At 42.8% G+C, this 17255-nt stretch overlaps 1 protein-coding gene across 8 annotated transcripts in view; it reads right to left on the bottom strand.

The window, feature by feature from the left end:
- The window catches only part of LOC121609740 (protein furry homolog), a 47161-nt gene extending 40345 nt beyond the window's left edge, over positions 1-6816 (bottom strand). For 4 of the 8 annotated variants that reach the window (XM_041941444.1, XM_041941446.1, XM_041941445.1 and 1 more), the window contains exon 1: positions 6375-6816. In XM_041941444.1, coding sequence (XP_041797378.1) covers positions 6375-6591 — 217 coding nt within the window. In that variant the 5' untranslated portion in view covers positions 6592-6816. Of the gene's footprint in view, positions 1-2078; positions 2178-6374 lie in introns of those variants that run through there. The other 4 variants (XM_041941447.1, XM_041941450.1, XM_041941448.1 and 1 more) reach the window with 1 other exon arrangement.
- Positions 6817-17255: the final 10439 nt, after the last annotated feature.

The raw sequence follows: 17255 nt of genomic DNA, 5'->3' as shown, positions 1-17255 counted from the left end.
GGAAACAACCAGAGTCTCTGTTAACAGCCAGATGTGCCACATTGACTATATTTCCATCTTAAAATGAAACTGAATAAATCACTAGAGCTTATGACTTCATACCTAAAAAAAAACCCTGTAACATTTCCACAATAATTGCTGCAAATCTCCTGGAATGCTGTCTGGAGTTGAAGCTATTTTTGCTGAAATATTCATCAAAAAGGAGGCAACAGCTGGAGCAGCAGCATCCTTATACTTTTACATGATCACAAGTTCACAAAAATTGGGCAGAGTGGAGAGAGTGAGAGAGTGATTACAGACGTCTGTGAAAAGCAGATTAACATGTTGGTCTCAAACTATTGACCATCAGCCCCGTTTAAGCAAGCTGACATCATTCTGAAAACCGCTGCCTGCTGTGTGAGTGTTTCAGGCCATTTATATAAGTCCAGGCTAAAACGGCTGCATCTGTCTCCAACAGAAGGGATTCAAATATGTATAACTGCAGTTTTATCCACTGTGCATTAATAGTTGTAGCTTCTCAAAAAGAGAGCATTGCATCGCGCAAATATTGAAGAATGATTCAAACGCCTAAACTACTAAATTGAAAATGAGCATAACTGCATTCCATAACAGAAAATAAACGTCAACTGAACCGAACAACATGTTTGACAGCCCGTCAGAAGAGCACCGCTGCGCTCGGCTCGCTGCAGCTCAGCTCCTGCTCTGATTGGCTGATGGCGGACCGGCCTTCAGGCAGTTTGAACACCAGACCTGACGCCGCTGCTGCTGCACAATGCCAGTTCTGTGCTTCTGGTTGTCACTGTTTTATTCGAGGTGGACGCACGGAGTTATGAGAGAGTCAGTGTCCAAAGGGCCTTGACTTTGTTTAACTTGCGGTCACAGTGCAAACAGTATCTGATCTGGGAAACATACTGCTGCTTCCAGCCACCTGGTCAATTCTTCTATACTCAAAACTTAAATGCAAATGAACTAATTAGTCGAATTTAATATCAACAGCAACTGTGTCTGGAATCCCATTGTTCCTGGAATAGCTTTTATGAGCAGAACTGTCTCTGCTGCTCTTGTGATTCATTATGTAACAGCTCGTGTAAATGGGAGCAGAGAGCCGAGATTAGGAGATCACATATTTAATGAAAATGTTAAATGCATAGCTGTTGCATTTGCTGATACACTACAATGAGTGCCTGTGCCTTTATCAGCAAAGTGACCCACTCTGAGGATTATGCAACAATCAGGAGATGGCTCAATGTTCAGCCTGTAGACAGGGACAGCATGTTCTATGATATCTCTTTACATTCAGATTCAGTAGATATAAACAAGCTAGCACGCTGCCTGAGAGGTACAGCTGACTTGCCAGCATGACTCACTTTAGGTTTTAAGGCTTTAGCCACTGTACTAAATTGTAACTGGGAAGCTATACTGCAAGAGAAGGTGCTATTTCCTGGTTTGGCTGCTATTTTTCCACTTCTCTGTTTGTTTTACTTCCGAAGAGAGTCCACCTCTCATATCCTACATAAAACAGAATCCTGCCATGATCAGATGCTGAGAGGCATCCTATCCCATCCTCACGGGCCCGATGGAGGCAGCGGAGCTGTGAGCTCTGGACAGAATATGCAACCGAGCTGAACCTCCACTAATCCTATTACTGTGTCCTCGCACTTAACAAGAGCTATTTAGACTCTGACAGAGACTCACAGACTACAGTCAAATAAGGGCAGAATTTAAAGAGTAGCAGAGATGCTGAATCACCTTCAGCAGAACTTATGATACACAGTAAGTTAATCAGTGTAATGTTAGCTGTACCACAGTACTGTCTGCCTGTGGAACTCCTGCCAGTTATGGCCCTGGCTGTTGCTATGAAACAACTCAAAGCCTTTTTGAATATGTTGCTAAAAGTATGATGCAACCAAGTTTGCAGAAACTGACTGAACAATAAAATCACACTCAATCTCCAACAGGCAACAGTGCATCCTCGTCAAAGTCCGGCTCCCAGCAGAGCCGCAGCCTCGGTCAGTCAGTCAGCTCTGTCAGCTGAGCACGGAAACCACAACAACAACAAAAGACAAAGTGCTACTCACTGCCGCTCCACGATTTCAGCAAGGATTTGATGCTGATTTCAAAGAAGCCTGAGTCCTGCTGGCTGGCCATGGCTGCAGCTTCCTGTTGAGCGTCCCCCTTCTAGTTGTGTTTCCCTCCAGTAGCAGCAGCAGCAGCAGCTGAGCTGGGACCAGCAGGTAGCGCCTGCTGTCACCTCTCTGTGACGCACACAATGCTGTGCTGAAAAGACCCTGAGAAAACACACTAGCACTGCCTCACCCCTCCTCTTGTGTCCTGTCCTTGGCTATCAGCCCTCTCTCTCTCTCTCTCTTCACACCCTCTTAACATCTCTCTCTCTCTCTCTCTCTCTCTCTCTAAAGCTGTGGCAGGCAGTGGGCGGCAATGCAAGCTCCCTTTAAATAACTGCGCGGAGGCTGAGAGTGCAGGAAGCAATCCTCTTAGCAGAGCGCAGTTAATAATAACTACTGTTTGTCTGCGTGCAGGGCCTGATAATGATGACAGCGCTGGGCTTGCGCGTCTTTCAGCGTGACTGGGAGCGTCTGACGGGTAGCCACCACTGACAGAGGAGATGGAGAAGGCGGGAAGTATAACACATTACAGGGAACATCTGGGAGAGCAGCGGAAAGAAGAAGACACTAAAGTGATCAGCAAGCAGACGGGATTAACTGCACACAAGGGATCTGCATGGGAGCAGGGCCTGACTGATGGCTTTTAACCCTTTTACTTCTTAAATGCAGCGATTTTAATCGGCTGTCAAATAAAAAGTTACTCAAATATTGCGCATTTCTTTAGTTTTTCAAACATCATTATCAATAGGGGGAGATTCTTATCCTCATTTTCCAATAATCAAGATGTTTTTTATCATATTTGTTACTTGATTATTCGGTTTATCTAAAAAGGATCTAAGTAACATATTCAACTTGTTCATTTTGGGTGAAAAAGAGTCCAAACACAAAATTAATGATTTTAAAATGAAAATTGAGGGAAAAAAAGGAAAATAAAATGCAAATGAATAATTACCAAATGATGATTAATCGACTTTTTTAATGTATCAGTTTAATGCTATGATTAAATGACTTGTGCAACAGTTTTAACACTATTATCATTTGCCTCTTTAATCCTGCAGCAGCCCACCCCTCATTACTGTTTTTTTGCATAACAAAAGATAAAATAATAAATTGGTGAATGTGTATTGCAGCCATGCTGAATACTGGCTATAAAACACATCTACATTTGTATTTACATACTTTTACATTTGAATTTTCAGCCTCTAAGCCTCAAATAACAAAATAACAGAACTTGAGGAGTTGATCAATGTGTCGTCAAAGCAGCAGAATTCCCCCTTTTTTGCTGTTTTTCCTGGAAATGTGTCAATTGAATCCACTATTTACAGCATTTTGAAATGTAAAATCAGATGTATGTCGTCAACCATATGGACTATGAAACACATCCTCCAATCCCCCTTCCTCTGCTGCCTCTCAGCGCTCTTAGTATAATCCTATCAGAACTCTGTCTGTCCATCAAGCGACAGCCACTTGACCTTCATTACATAATACACTCTGTGATGGAGAAGCCATCACTGGCTGCAGTGTTTGGTAAACACAGGTATCCTGACTATATCCAAGACAGTACCGCCTGGCTGCCGCTGTGCTGCTCACAGCTCGTTTTTCGTTGTTGTCTTGTCATTGTGACATCATTTTAGTTTTTTTTTTTTTTTTTTTACAATAATGAGACGAAGCCTATTTAACTGCATTTAATTTTAAAAAACACCACGACACAGCAGCAGCATAGCTTCATGACTAGAACAAACTTACATGGCACATTTATACGGGCATGGAAAGAGAAGACAAACAGTCACTTTTCGTGTCAGCAGCACATGAAGCAGATGAACGATTGTTTTTTTCCTGCAGTGGCACCAGAGGGCGCTAAAGCACAGCGGCGACTGTGCCTAAACAGGCAGGTACGACCAATCGAAGCAGCTTTACAGAATTAGACAATTACAATTACAATGAATTCCTGCTCCCACTGAAACCCTCTCAACTCAAGACGAGACAATAGCTAATTAATATGCACACTCGCCAGCAATTGAACAGACTACATGTGGTTAATGACGTTACAATACATTGACTTCATACTTTTTCCATTCAAACAATTCAGCCAATGACAATGAATATTTGGTTAATGCGAGCGCCTGGTGCTGATCTGGTGTCATTAAAGTCATAGAGAACATTTTGTCATGAGTGCTGAAACATAGCAGTCGGCACATTTGTGTATAATCCTGCTCCACTTCCTCCAGCAGCGAATGAATCACCTTTAACAAAAGTCTTCTTGTGACTTGTGCCATCATTTCTGAGGGCTGCATTTCTAACACATTCACTCCTCCTGTCGCGCCATCACAGATGACCACTGCGGGCAGTCAGAGAGCTTTTAAAGAGAGCTCATTTTTAAAAATGTGACTGTGACGAACAAGACTGATGATAATGTGAGCACTTTGCAGAGAGGATCCGATGGCTATGCTAGTACAGATGTTGCATCTGTCACATCTGCATTGAAGAGGAATGACTGCAGGTCGACCAACCCAAACACTTCTTAAGGACGTTTATCCATTTTTGTTCTTCAGTGCAACAGTTAGCGTTTAACAGTGTGACGGAGCCTCAATATTTCTGTTTCGTGAAGTTTCAGATGTTGACTTTCAGCAAACATCTCCTCACCCTGAAGTAACCACTAAGTCATCTCATTAACACAAGCAGCGATAAGGCATAAACAGTAGTCCAGACAGAGCAAATTTGACTAATTGTGGGCAATTGCTTGGGCTATTATGGTCACAGCAAAACACTTGATAACGAACAGAGATCAGTCCAAATGGACTCTTTAAACACTTAGCTTTGGTTTGCTTCCCTGAGTTATCCACCAGTTATAATCTAGTCAGCCTGACTTGTCTCGTCAGAGGCCCTCTGAAGGGCGAACGGTTATGTAATTCCCATGTTGAATAATTGTACTTTTTTTTTTTCAACAAGGCTGCTAAACAGGAAAAAGTCAAAGCAGAGGTGGAGCGATGGAGACTCCAACCACACTTTTGGTTTCATTTATGAGACTAAAATATGAAAATAAAACTTTAAATTCACAACACGCTTATGCAGCTGAAACTATGTTCGCTTTAAGGCTCAGGATAAACTTGTTTCGCATCAACTCTATAAAAACTTGCATCAGCACAGCAGTGAAACAGTTTACATGAGGCACGGACTCGACAGTGAGGTTTACAGGTTGCTCCCGTCCTGACAGCCCAAACTTTAAGAGAAGCGGTGGTAAAAACGCATCTAATGGACCTGTCTCTCAGAGAGATCTGAGGTGACGGCACCAGGGAGCCCAAAGCAGACCACACAGCTTTTACAGGTGTCAGAACTGCCAAAGCAAATGAAAATATGCAACGAACATGCCAGAAAAGACAACTGGATGCTTGTATCACAGCTCATCTTAACAGCCAGGAGTGGAAATCATGAAGCAATCAGACCTGAATATGGTGTTTACAGTACAACACCTTATCTGGATATCTTAAAAGTTGTCGGCGTAACTGCTGCCAAACATTTAGACGTAGAGCGCTGACAGCCTGCTGGCAGCCTGGATAGGATCAGCGTTGCTTCTTCTGAGGGAAACTGCTTCAGTAATACCCTCCGAATCTTCAGGTTTCCTGGTCTGTTTATTAGTAGCTTCAGCAGCAGGCGAGTGTGAAAGAGGAATAAATCAGAAACTGATGGCATAAAAGGTTGTAAACATTTTTCCTTAATTAGGCTTCTGGCGGGTGAGAGCTCTGACACATTGAGCACTTATTAAAAGCATTATCGGGCTCTGATGAAGGTTAGGAATGTGAGGTATGTCTGTCCAGCTCGGCCATCTTTGTGGTTATCAAGCTCAAACACTTGACTCCCTCTTACTCTTACTCCCTGCCCCCCGGCGCCCCTACTTTATTCAGCTTCTCCTCTTTTTTGCTCACATATTCTGGTCTTAAAGTACCCGGTTTGTTTCAGGTCATCGCTGTTTCCTCTGTGCTCGTTTTGAGGAGTACAGAAAAGTTGGAAAGTGAGGTCAGCTCAACGACATAATATCAAAAATTGTGTGATGTACTCTCCCACTGCCTGACTCATTAACAACAAGCCATTAGATTCCTAGCTTACTATGACAAATACAGCGGGCAGGTGAGGCATTTCACAGTGGTGTAGCAGCAGCTGAAACACCACATTTCTCCAAAATCCCACTACTACCGGATTAAAAATACAGAGGTGCTTACCACAGCTTCAGAGAGTCAAAGCAGTACCTACTTTCAAGAATGGTGGGCCTCTTCTTATGGCGCATCTTTTTAAACTTCCCTCTGAAGTCCCTGGGTGGGAATGGATCCAGAGGTAAGCTGGCAATGCGCCCCAAGACAACCTCATCCCGTCCCTCAGAGCAATCTGTCTCACTCTCAGCCATGTCTCTCACAGCACTCTCCTCTAAAGACATGTTGGATGGCAGGGAGCCCACAGCTACTTCTATCATTCTTCCAAAGAAGTCATTTGAAGCCGTGCCAGGATTTTCCCCTTCTTTCCTTCTTAAGTGCAGTGTTTAATATTTCTCCTTCTTTTCCTTCCTTGCAAACTTTCTCTTGGTCCGGCAGCAGATTTCTGCCGTGCAGAGATGCGACCCGAGCCGTCAGCTTCGGTCTGCTAATGTGTTTTAACCCCTGCACTTGTCAGAGCAGTTCAGCAAGTTACAGTAACATTCAAGAATTGGGCAGGTATTGGATTACTGAGGCAGTCCCTCCTCTTTTCAGCAAAAAGGCAAGAGGCAGAGAAGAGAGGGGCAAAGTCATAACTGAAGAGGGAGGGCGAGGGGGAGAGAGGCCGCTCTGACAGCTACAACATCCCCGCCTACTGTATGCCCACGAGGCATTCCTGAATAAATATCCTGTATTTGCCTTGGAGTCCACACATCAAAGTCTAAACAGACGTGTTTTGCCACCGGCAGCGTTAATGAGATACAAACTAATTTCTTATACAATCGAGCACTCGTTAGCGGCGTGAAAATGTTTAAGAGCTGCACATTCAGAGATGTTTGTCAGAGAAGCACATCCTCCACATGCACGTCTGAGAGTCCTCACTGGTTCCATCACTTCAGGACAAAACACTTGGACGTTTCCGACGCCTCCGTCTCCATCCAGTCCTGGGCTGCTGTTGTTGTTGGCGTCAAAAAAAAATGAGCGAAAGGTGCGAAACCATCAAGTTAATAAATAAATCCAGAGAAACTCTCACACAGCTTGCATCTTATGCTCCATTCAACAGTCGTTTTCAACCACTGAAGTGAACACAAACTGGACACACCTACCACATGAACCAGTTTTTCCGAGTCTGACCTACATGAGCAATACAAACACCCTGTATGTACATGAAGCGAAGGCGTTTTCTGTTTTCTGAAGAAACCACAGTTAGAACATGGAACAACCAGCCTATACACCCCTTTTTCGTGTCATTAATATGGTTTTTCAAGGATCTGTGTTGCAGAACAGGACAATGAGGCCAAAATGGACATGTCAAACGTCACGCCTAAACACGAATAGTTTCATTGTGGACATACGGAGCTGAACTCAAAGAGAATAGCTGCACGACAGGGAGCCCCTGGCAACAGGTTTTTCTTCAATCTAATGAGTCCAGCAGTAATTTCACTTTTCATCCACCTGTCAAAGAAAAAGGTAGCCTAAAGAAAACTGTTAGAGAGGAATGACTCTGCAGCAGCACGCTAGAGAAAACAGTCAAGAACAACAAAGTACATTCATCATGTTTCTACCAGCCTGAATTACAATTACCTAAGAGCCTGCTCCTGACCTACTTAATGAGGTCCTTCAGGACAAGAATTATCATGTTGTCATAGTAAACAACAAGCTAAGCAAAGAAATGTCTTCACAACATCTAAAGACGCGCCTTCTGTTTGGGGTTGAACGACATCATCCCAAATAAGTATATGATCAAATCATTAATAATATCCACTAAAACACAAAAAAAACATTAAAATCTGGAGTCACGCCTGCCTTCTCTCACTCTGCTACAGTTACACGAGCCTGATCAGCTTTTCAAGTGTCTAAATATGCACATTTAATGTTTTAAACATTTATATTTGAACATCTTCCTCTAATAGATATTACTGTCCCCTCTCTCAGGGTTTCATCAGCCACTGCATCGTGACTCTTCATTCCTCTGCATATTCATGTTTAGTTTGTATTCACAACAATAAAAATCTTACATGATGAGCAATCTCAAGAGGCTACTGGAAAATTGTAGTAGCAGTGCGCCCCCTAGTGGTCAACTAAAACCTACTGACAAGTAATTCCATCAGTTCAGGGTTCCTGTACCTGTTCCTCTGATATCATTTATCACTTTCATCAGTTTAAACAGACACACACATCCAAAATGTGCACAGTTTCACAGTCAGTCAATCAATGAACATGGCCGTCATATTTTAGTAGGAAATACATGCAAGTATATCTGTGTTTTTACTTATTTCTCTTTACCAGTAACAGTTGCCCATTCTGTGTACTGATCGATACAGCTGGAGATGGTACAACTTCCTCAGTCTATTCTGCTTCTATAAAAAGGAGATTAGCAACAAAACGCCCTCTAGACCTTCTGTTGTTCGTAAATGATTAATAACTACAACATAGATTTTATGCAGAATACTGAAGATAAACAAAAATCAACACAAAGAGCCAATCCATGTACACAATCTACTAATAAATAAGTCTGTATCAGCTTGGCGTCTATATGAACTTATCAAGTCTGAAAACAAACTGAGCCACTAACAAGACAGGACAATGCTCAAATAAACGCATGTATCAGAATGTGGAGCAGAGCAGGACTGCCTGCAGTTGGCATGGCCGCTGAAACCGACACCCTCCGGCTGAGGCCGAAGGCTGTTTCCATGGTGAGACACATTTAGATTTGCACAGGCAGAGCAGAACATGATGAATAATTGATAGATATCAGGCCCTAATGTTAGCACAAACCAGCTGAAGGTTAATTCCAGCTATTCTCATGGTCTCTCATGCAACAAGTAGACAAACGCACGCAGCGCACTGTGGGAACCGATGCTGGACGCAGACGACTGCTACGTAACACACCTGACAACTTTAAGCTTTAAAACATCGGTGTGTATGAAAGTCCCCCTAAAGTGCATTTCACTTGTGTTTTCTTGAAACACTAAGAGAAGAAGCAACTGCACAGAGTGCTGTTTAAACATTTACAAATCTCTTCAACTGCAAGTGGAAGGACTTGCATGATTACAAAAAATTGACCTTGTGTGGTATAAAGATACCACATGAGGTCAAAGCTTTCCACCTGATCTCCGTCGTTTCATTCTTCCACATCCGCATTTTGCATATATAACTTCACACGGCAAAAAACGGGCAAAGCATCCGCAGTGAATAATTACTCAACGGCTCACTTGTCTTCTACATAAGGACCATTCAAGCGCTGCAAACAACTCTGCACCTGCACCTGTTCCCTGCTCTGCCGGCCTATTATCCACCTGGGGCAGGAGGGGCTTCATACTGAACACATGCAGCCACTGTGGAGACCAGGTGAGTTGAACGCCGTGCAGATCCAGTTACAGCGAGGTGATTGTGTTCTGATGCTTGGTGCATCAATAGGATCGCCTCGCTTCTGGGAGAAAAAAAAAATCACTTATTTATTGCTCCTGATGGACATTTGAGCGTTTGCCCAAAGTCAGCACGACACACACACTAACTGTAATAAGGCGTTATTGAACAGATGCAAAAACTATTTTATTTATACTTCAATGAAAATTTTAAACGGAGGAGATTAAATAATAATGAAACCGATATGAAAACCAACAGAGCTTCACTTATTTATTGATGACTGACTATTTTCCAGTTGTGGCGCCTTTATTTAACATCAGTGTATATTTATTACTCTATGTTTTATTATGTTTCTTATTCCCTCTGGCTCTCTCACCCTGTCTGTCAAATTTCCCACAATGTAGCACAATAAAGTCAGCCTTGAATTTTGGATATGGTCATTATCGATTCAGTTTTTTTTGCTAGATGGATGCCAAGGCGCTTATCTGAGTAACTGCTAAGCCATGCTAAGCTACATTGTTAAGGCATTCATTACATCTATTGCCGACGGGCATTCACAGATTCTCTCATAAGGGAAGGTTGAAAATCTTTAAAGCTGCTCTTCTTCCCTGCTAAAGACACCTCAATAATTCCAGTACCAGCCCCTCTTGGAGTAGGCCTGTGTTTTTATTGATTACCCTACCAGCCTGCTTAAAAAAAAATCTTTGATCCCATTAAAGTGATGCCACCGAATTCTAAATGAACATTTTTCTCTCATTTTACAGAGCTATCAGGCAGCATTGACGGGAGTGACTTATTTTGAAGCTAAGTTTCCATGTAGAAGACATTTCTGATTCACATTTACATGCACAGAAATTGAGTTTCACTGCAGTGACAACAGTGTCAAGTCAGTGCAAGTCAACTTTATTTACAGAGCACTTCTGCACAAGCATGTTTGTTCTGTTTGCGTCGCAGAAATAGAAACAAACAAAACAACAGTGTCAACTAAATGTAGAAAGAAGTGGGGAAAATCCTCATTTAGACATCTGCAAGTCAGAGTTTGAGAATAAAAGTGACACTGTGACACGCTTGTGATGAAGGATCTGTAGAGACACACTTCTGACTGACTAATGTAATACATGCAGGCTACTGCTTGATTCTTTTGTGTCATTTTATTCTAAAGAGCAGAGTTGTTGTTTTTTTTAGTTCAATGCAAAGTTCATTCTGATGCAAAATGAGACAATGCTACAAATGTTCTGGACAATCTCCATTCAGCCAATGGAAAGAGCAGAAATTGTATTTGCCATTTGCCAAAATTGTAGCCGCTGTGTTACATCCACCACTTGTTTTTATGCTCTGATGTGTTGATTTGGAGATTGAACTCGGGCCGGGTATCATTTAAAAAATTATGGTACCACTATGAATATCAGAACCCTTAAAGTGTTATCATCATGTCAAGCGTGTCCCCTTTCAGTCCTACTTGGTACTGGGTTATGTTGGTCAGAACCTTCAGTCAAGTATTCAGCACAAATATCCAGCCCAGGTGCACGTACACCAAAAGGTCTAAGCCTACCTATGGCAAAATGCTGCTCGAACAACAGAAATAAGAAAACTTAGCACCAACCACACATCCATCAAGTGTGGCCAGGGGGCCGGAGTCTGGCCCAGCATGCATCAGGCTGGAGGGTACATCCTGGGCAGGTAGTCTATCAAACCGCTGCAGTAAAGTTTTGGACAAACAGACTCTCACCAACACCTATGGTCCTAATGGGGAAAATTCCCAATCATCTGTAAGTTTTTTGGACAGGAGGTAGAAAATAACAACACAAACAAGCAAACTCCAAACAGGAAGACTCCCACCTGCCAGGACCTTCCTGACACCTGCCCAAACAACTTGAGATGGGGTTTTATTTTAACCGCTCAGCCTGTAATAAAATGAGGACTTTTTCTTTCTACTTGTACAGTTTCACAGTTTAATTTCTAGCAGAAGGAATCAAGGTTTAATCATTTAGGAAGGTGTTGGAAAAAAGTGCGCATAAGCAATAATTGGACGCATTAGATGATGGAGCAACATCCTGTTTGAATCAACGTTTTCATTCATTTAGATTCTTTTGCCCAAAACAACACATTACGGACATTTAGCAGAGAGAAAGAGGTTTATAAGCAGGATACAGCTTTTAGACAGCGCGTCAATCACACAAATGGACAAAATGCTTCAAGATGAACGAACTTCTCTCCAATAAAGACTCCATCTACCAAGACTTTAACGGCCAACTTCGAGCACTTAGCCCCCAGACTTGAATCTGAAGGTTAGGAAAGGCCTCACGTTTCTGAAAATCCACAGAGAGAAGCAGAAGTTTGGATCACAGTTTTTCCTCCAAACAGGACCACAGTTACTGCGCCGAAAAGTGAACCGCAGAAAGAGCAGAAAGTGCAGGAGATCTGAAAAGATGATAAATACCTTCAGCTGCAGCAGGTGCGTTTTATTTTGCTTTCTCCATCTGCACTTGCGAAGTGAGTCCAAGTTTCGGCCCCGGCGTCCCTCTAGGCGATCCACTTGCTCTGATGCACGTCTCCCTCTCGGTCTCCCTCCATCGGCTCTGCAGGGACAGACTCCGCCCCCGGCAGCCCCGCTCATGTCCTCCTGAATAATGAAAAACATGCAAGAGCCTGGCTCTGTGCAGCCTGCACCGTGACCTGGCTCTGGGTTCCTACCGCACCTGCTGCCAAGTGGTGGCTTTGACAGGGAAAGCTGCACACCAAGATCACCGAGCATCACAGCAGAGGCCACACACACAACACACAGGGTTAACAAAGTCATCAGGTGTGATACATTTCACCGCGGTGTTCAACAGGGTCACTTATGAAACCCAACAGATGTTCATATGGAACAAAAATATGTCCAAAGTGTTTTTAAAATACATAATTCGTATTAATTTCACTACAAGAGTACAGATAAACCTAAAATATGTCAAATCTTAATCAAATCTAATTAAGTTAGATAAGATACGATGAAATAAACTTTATTAATCCCCAGCTGGGGAAATTCTGTGTTATATGCAGCATCAGTAAAAACAGCTATAGCAAGGCAATGTATACAAAATACAAAATATGAAATCATCTTAAACCAAAACCACACAGCATTTCTAGCATGGTCCTTTACTCAAAATGTGAAATCAGTACAAAACAAAAAAAGCTAATGGTAATAAAGGTAACATAAAAGTTAACCGTGACTATGACCAATCCATCTTTAAAAATGTTTCAGTTTGTCCACATACTGAGTTATACCGTATTTGTGTGTATATAGTGCTGCAACTGTATACTCAGAGATGGTGTACATTGACATTTTGCCTTATTGGCTTAATGAGATTCTTGACTTGTGGACCATTTGAGGACACTCGTTTAATGGTTGCACAACAAATGAATAAGAAAGGAACAATACAGAGAGGAGGAGTTACCTGTTATCTGCAAATACACGCACAGCAAGGTGTCTAATGTACTAATGCTGCTTTGAACTTTCAGAGGGATTAATTAAATGAGGATCCAGCAGATGGCGTCAAAGAACATGATAAGAGTGGAAATAGCTTTGAAGAGGAGGCTGTGAGGGGCAGCACCACTGGGATGCATGTTTAGAAAAGAATAAGGTTGAGAAGTGTGGAGAGAATGGTTTTCAAAGAGATGGCCAAAGAAGTATAAGTGCTCATATCACAGTTTGACACTTGATGTTTTCTTTCTCTGACAGTGGAGCTTCAAATGGCCGCACTTCTCCACAAAATACCACAAATATCTGTCTTGCTCTAATAGATGTGTCAGAAGTAAAAATGTGAGGTCGGTGTTGCTTTGTGAAAAAGGTATTCGTAACGTGTGAGCCCACAGACTCAGAGAGACACAGCTGTTGTTGATGAGAGCAGAAACCCTGACGAGGATGGACAGAGTTCAATGGTTGGCCATCAACCTCTCAGACATCACTGTTTTAGCACTCAGGGAAAGCAGGCAACTGATTCAAGATGATAGCATGCCCGAGAGCTCCGTCCAGACCAGAACAACAAAATTGCTTTGTCAACTGTATGCACACACCAGGGCTTGTCACGATGACAGCAGAGCTCTACAGTGCTGGCGAGGCATAGAGCACCAGGTGCACCACAAGCCAGGACATTAAAAATATATTTTGTGCATGGAAATAACGGCGCCGTTCTCATAAAACCAGCGTGTATTCAATTTGGAATTTTAATTAAGCTTCCGAAAATGTTTTCATTCGTGTTTTTTCTCCTAAAGTGAGCCAGGTGTTTTTGGCTGTGGCTTATTGGCTGTAGTGATAATTCTGCTAGGCTACCCATCAGTGGAGTAACACATCAGTGCCACAGTACAAAGGAAAGACAGTTGCATAACTCAGCACTGCAGCTTTGACCTGATCCAAGTGCCCCTTTCTGAATTCTTCAAGGAATAGAGAAAACCCAGGATAAAGCAGGATGTGGATGATTGTCACAGCGCAGCGCCTTGATGCACATGCAGGTAGTTTTCGGCTCAGATGAAAGTCTGCGAACCAATTAAAAAGAGATTCCATAAACCGCCTGTGAAAGCCGTGACCCACACAGACATGCATGAAATCATATTAGTCACATCTTCTTCAAAGTAAGCCGTCTTTTACTTTCCACTTGGGGGGTGTAGGTTCAATGCCGTCTTACATTTTTCAGGGGTATTCTGTAGCTGCTGACACTCCTGCAGCAACTCCATTTTAGGGGATTTCTTGCTATAATATGAACGTTTTCAGCTTGGAACCTGCCCCACAGCTGAAACTCTGAGGCATGATGACCCTCGATTCACACTTTGGCCCTTCTAATGGAGAATTGAAACCTTTGAATAAGAGCACAAGAGATCAGTCCACCACAGAGAGGCAGCTGAGGGCACTGAAGCGGCAGGTCAGGAGTGTGGTCAAAGCTCTCACGTCTTGCAGGGATGCTTTGACTGCACGGATTGGTCCATGCCGCACTATTCCACAAACAATATTGACGAGGCCACAGATGAGATGAGCTCTGTTAAGTATTTGAACAAGGACACACTGTGATGTTCTGGTAATGGGTGAACAGATGGATGATATGTCAGGGCTGGATGTATTTTAGGAATATGATCTAGTTTCAACCAGCGATTATGAAGCTGCACATATCTCCCTCCGCCTCATACCAGCAAGTAACAAAAAATATCATTAACACCCATGTTGAGATAATTGAAGTCGACCGAGGTATTTGTACCTCTTAGCGAAGAGAAACTTGGCACAATTAACAGTGGTTTCGTGGAGAGAAGCTTGAAAGCAGCAGGAGATGTTGTTCCAGGAGGCGAGGAAAATGAGAAATGAGGTGATGTGAAGACTAAGAACTTCAAGGCTGTCTGGTTTCAACTCTGACAAACAACAGGTCAGCTAAGCAACTAATGGTTGTGAGGCAGGTGAAAGGTGCGCGAGATTCTACACTGGCATACAAGACCTGCGGTGGTGTAAAAGCGCCACCTTCCACCACTGATGTTTTTATACCGTCATCTTCAAGGCTAAAAACCCAAGCGAACCTTTCCATCACTGATTTTCCGACCCCTTCCACAACCTCACTTGGCAAGCTGACAAATCCAAACGGCAGCAAGAAGTAACTGTTTATACCCAGAATGCATGTATCATCAGTAAACTGCACGCAGCACGCTCATGTTTACTAACCCAGGCTCTGATTGCCTTATGCCAACGGATACCAGAGGGATGTGAGAGGAAAAGAATCTAATGAGTCCAAGCTGAATGGAGCAGTCACTTGCTTGCTGTTTGTATTTTGCTTTTAAATCTGGTTACTCTCTGTGAGCTGACAAGTGTTAAGACTCTCACTTGGCAGGGGTTTGACGCCCTTCTTCACTGCACAGCCCCATTTTGCAATCTAGGCTGCTTAAACAGGTGTATTTTCACATGAATATCTTGCCTAGTGTGCCGTTAAAGCTAGTCCACCACCCTCATTATGGGGTCTGATGCCACCACAGCAGCGGCATGTTTAATGTGCATATCAAGAGCAAGAGTATTTGCACATGAGCAGAGATGATCAGTACAAAAATAGTGAAATTACAGTGCATTTCTGCAGCAGCCAAACCTGAAGCCCAGTAATACCTGCCCTCCACATTAATGCATCCCCCTTCACATTAGCGGGCAGAGACAAATTCTCTGTCAGTGAAGGGCCTGGAATTTACATAGAGAGATCAAGGAGGGACAAAGGACGGCATGAAATAAAGAGACAATGTATTATATTATTATATTCTATCATATCTCTCTATTAGACTGCTTACAGTTGACTTAAGTGCAAATCAGGAGCTGGCAGCCTCAGCCACAGCCATGATTTCCTTTTATGCACAGCTAGCCACTTGGCACACTGCGCACGGCACACTGCAGCCCCAATGCTCTGCACGGCTAAGAGGACTTTAATGGGTTTTTCTTTCCACTTTAGGTTTAGCAACAAAACCTACAGCCACTTGCTGGACAGGACATCAGCGGAATCACACCTGTCTCGTTTGAGTGCATTTTGCGCGCTCAGCGATTCACACACAACCTGTGGCGCTACAGTCTGATCGTTAGCTTTCGAGAAATAGCGACTGCTTGAGATGTTCTGTCTGTGTACTTGTTTACTTGTCACAGACAAGTGGGGAAAAGACAAATAAGATAGCTAAGTTCATAACTTTAAGTGCATGTGTAGTCGCACAGTTAATCATAATAAGATGGGATTTGCTAGCGCCCCTATGTTTTGCAAAGAGACAATGTCATTACGTTGGCATCCAGAGATGAATTACTTTCATATCTGTAAACATATGATGGATTTGTTCAATTTGCATGTTTTCCATTGGTGGCGACTTTGGACGTTGTCATTTTTTATTAGGAATGTATTAGGCAGTGTTGTCAACCTGTTTAATGTTATTTCGGTGAGTGATTACATACGTTCTAAAAACAAATCAGGCTAGTTTGTTCTGTATCATCTTACTCTGAACATCACTATGCTGGAAACTTTAAAGAGGATTGAGTGTTGCTGCCTCGGCCCTCGAGGGCTTGTACTGTTATTTGCAATAAATATAATGACCTTTACATCTCTGTGTCCAATTCTGGATTAATTTGCACAATCTGATCTCTTTTTTTTTTTTTTTGGCCTTGATGTTTTTGTTGCTGTCATGATGGTGCTGCAACTCTTATTGACTACTCTACATGTGAGGCGGAAAAAATGAATCAAATTACAGTAAATGAATATGGATATCTACATGGATGTGAAAGCAGCTGGGATGTCTGTGTGTGTATGAACAGCATCAGTCTCACTGTTAGAACTCTATGGGAAAGCAGAAATGAGTGCAGCGTATCATTTTCCTGGAACTGATGCTCCAATTTATCATCCCCTCTCTGTCTGGTTTCAATCTGTCCTCTACCTGCTAATCTCCCCCAGGAGGGATAGCAGGCCCGGGCCTGGCACAAAAGCGTGCAGGAAGGCCGCGTGTTTATCTTTGATTTTATCAACAATCTGCTTCTCTGGATATATAACACACCACAAGACGACACGGCTTCGAGTTATGAGGCTGCTGTAAGAAACACCACTCA

The sequence above is a fragment of the Chelmon rostratus genome, chromosome 7 (genome assembly GCF_017976325.1).
Source record: "Chelmon rostratus isolate fCheRos1 chromosome 7, fCheRos1.pri, whole genome shotgun sequence".
Classification (NCBI taxonomy): Eukaryota; Metazoa; Chordata; class Actinopteri; order Chaetodontiformes; family Chaetodontidae; genus Chelmon; species Chelmon rostratus.
This window is presented reverse-complemented; position numbering and strand designations above follow the sequence as displayed.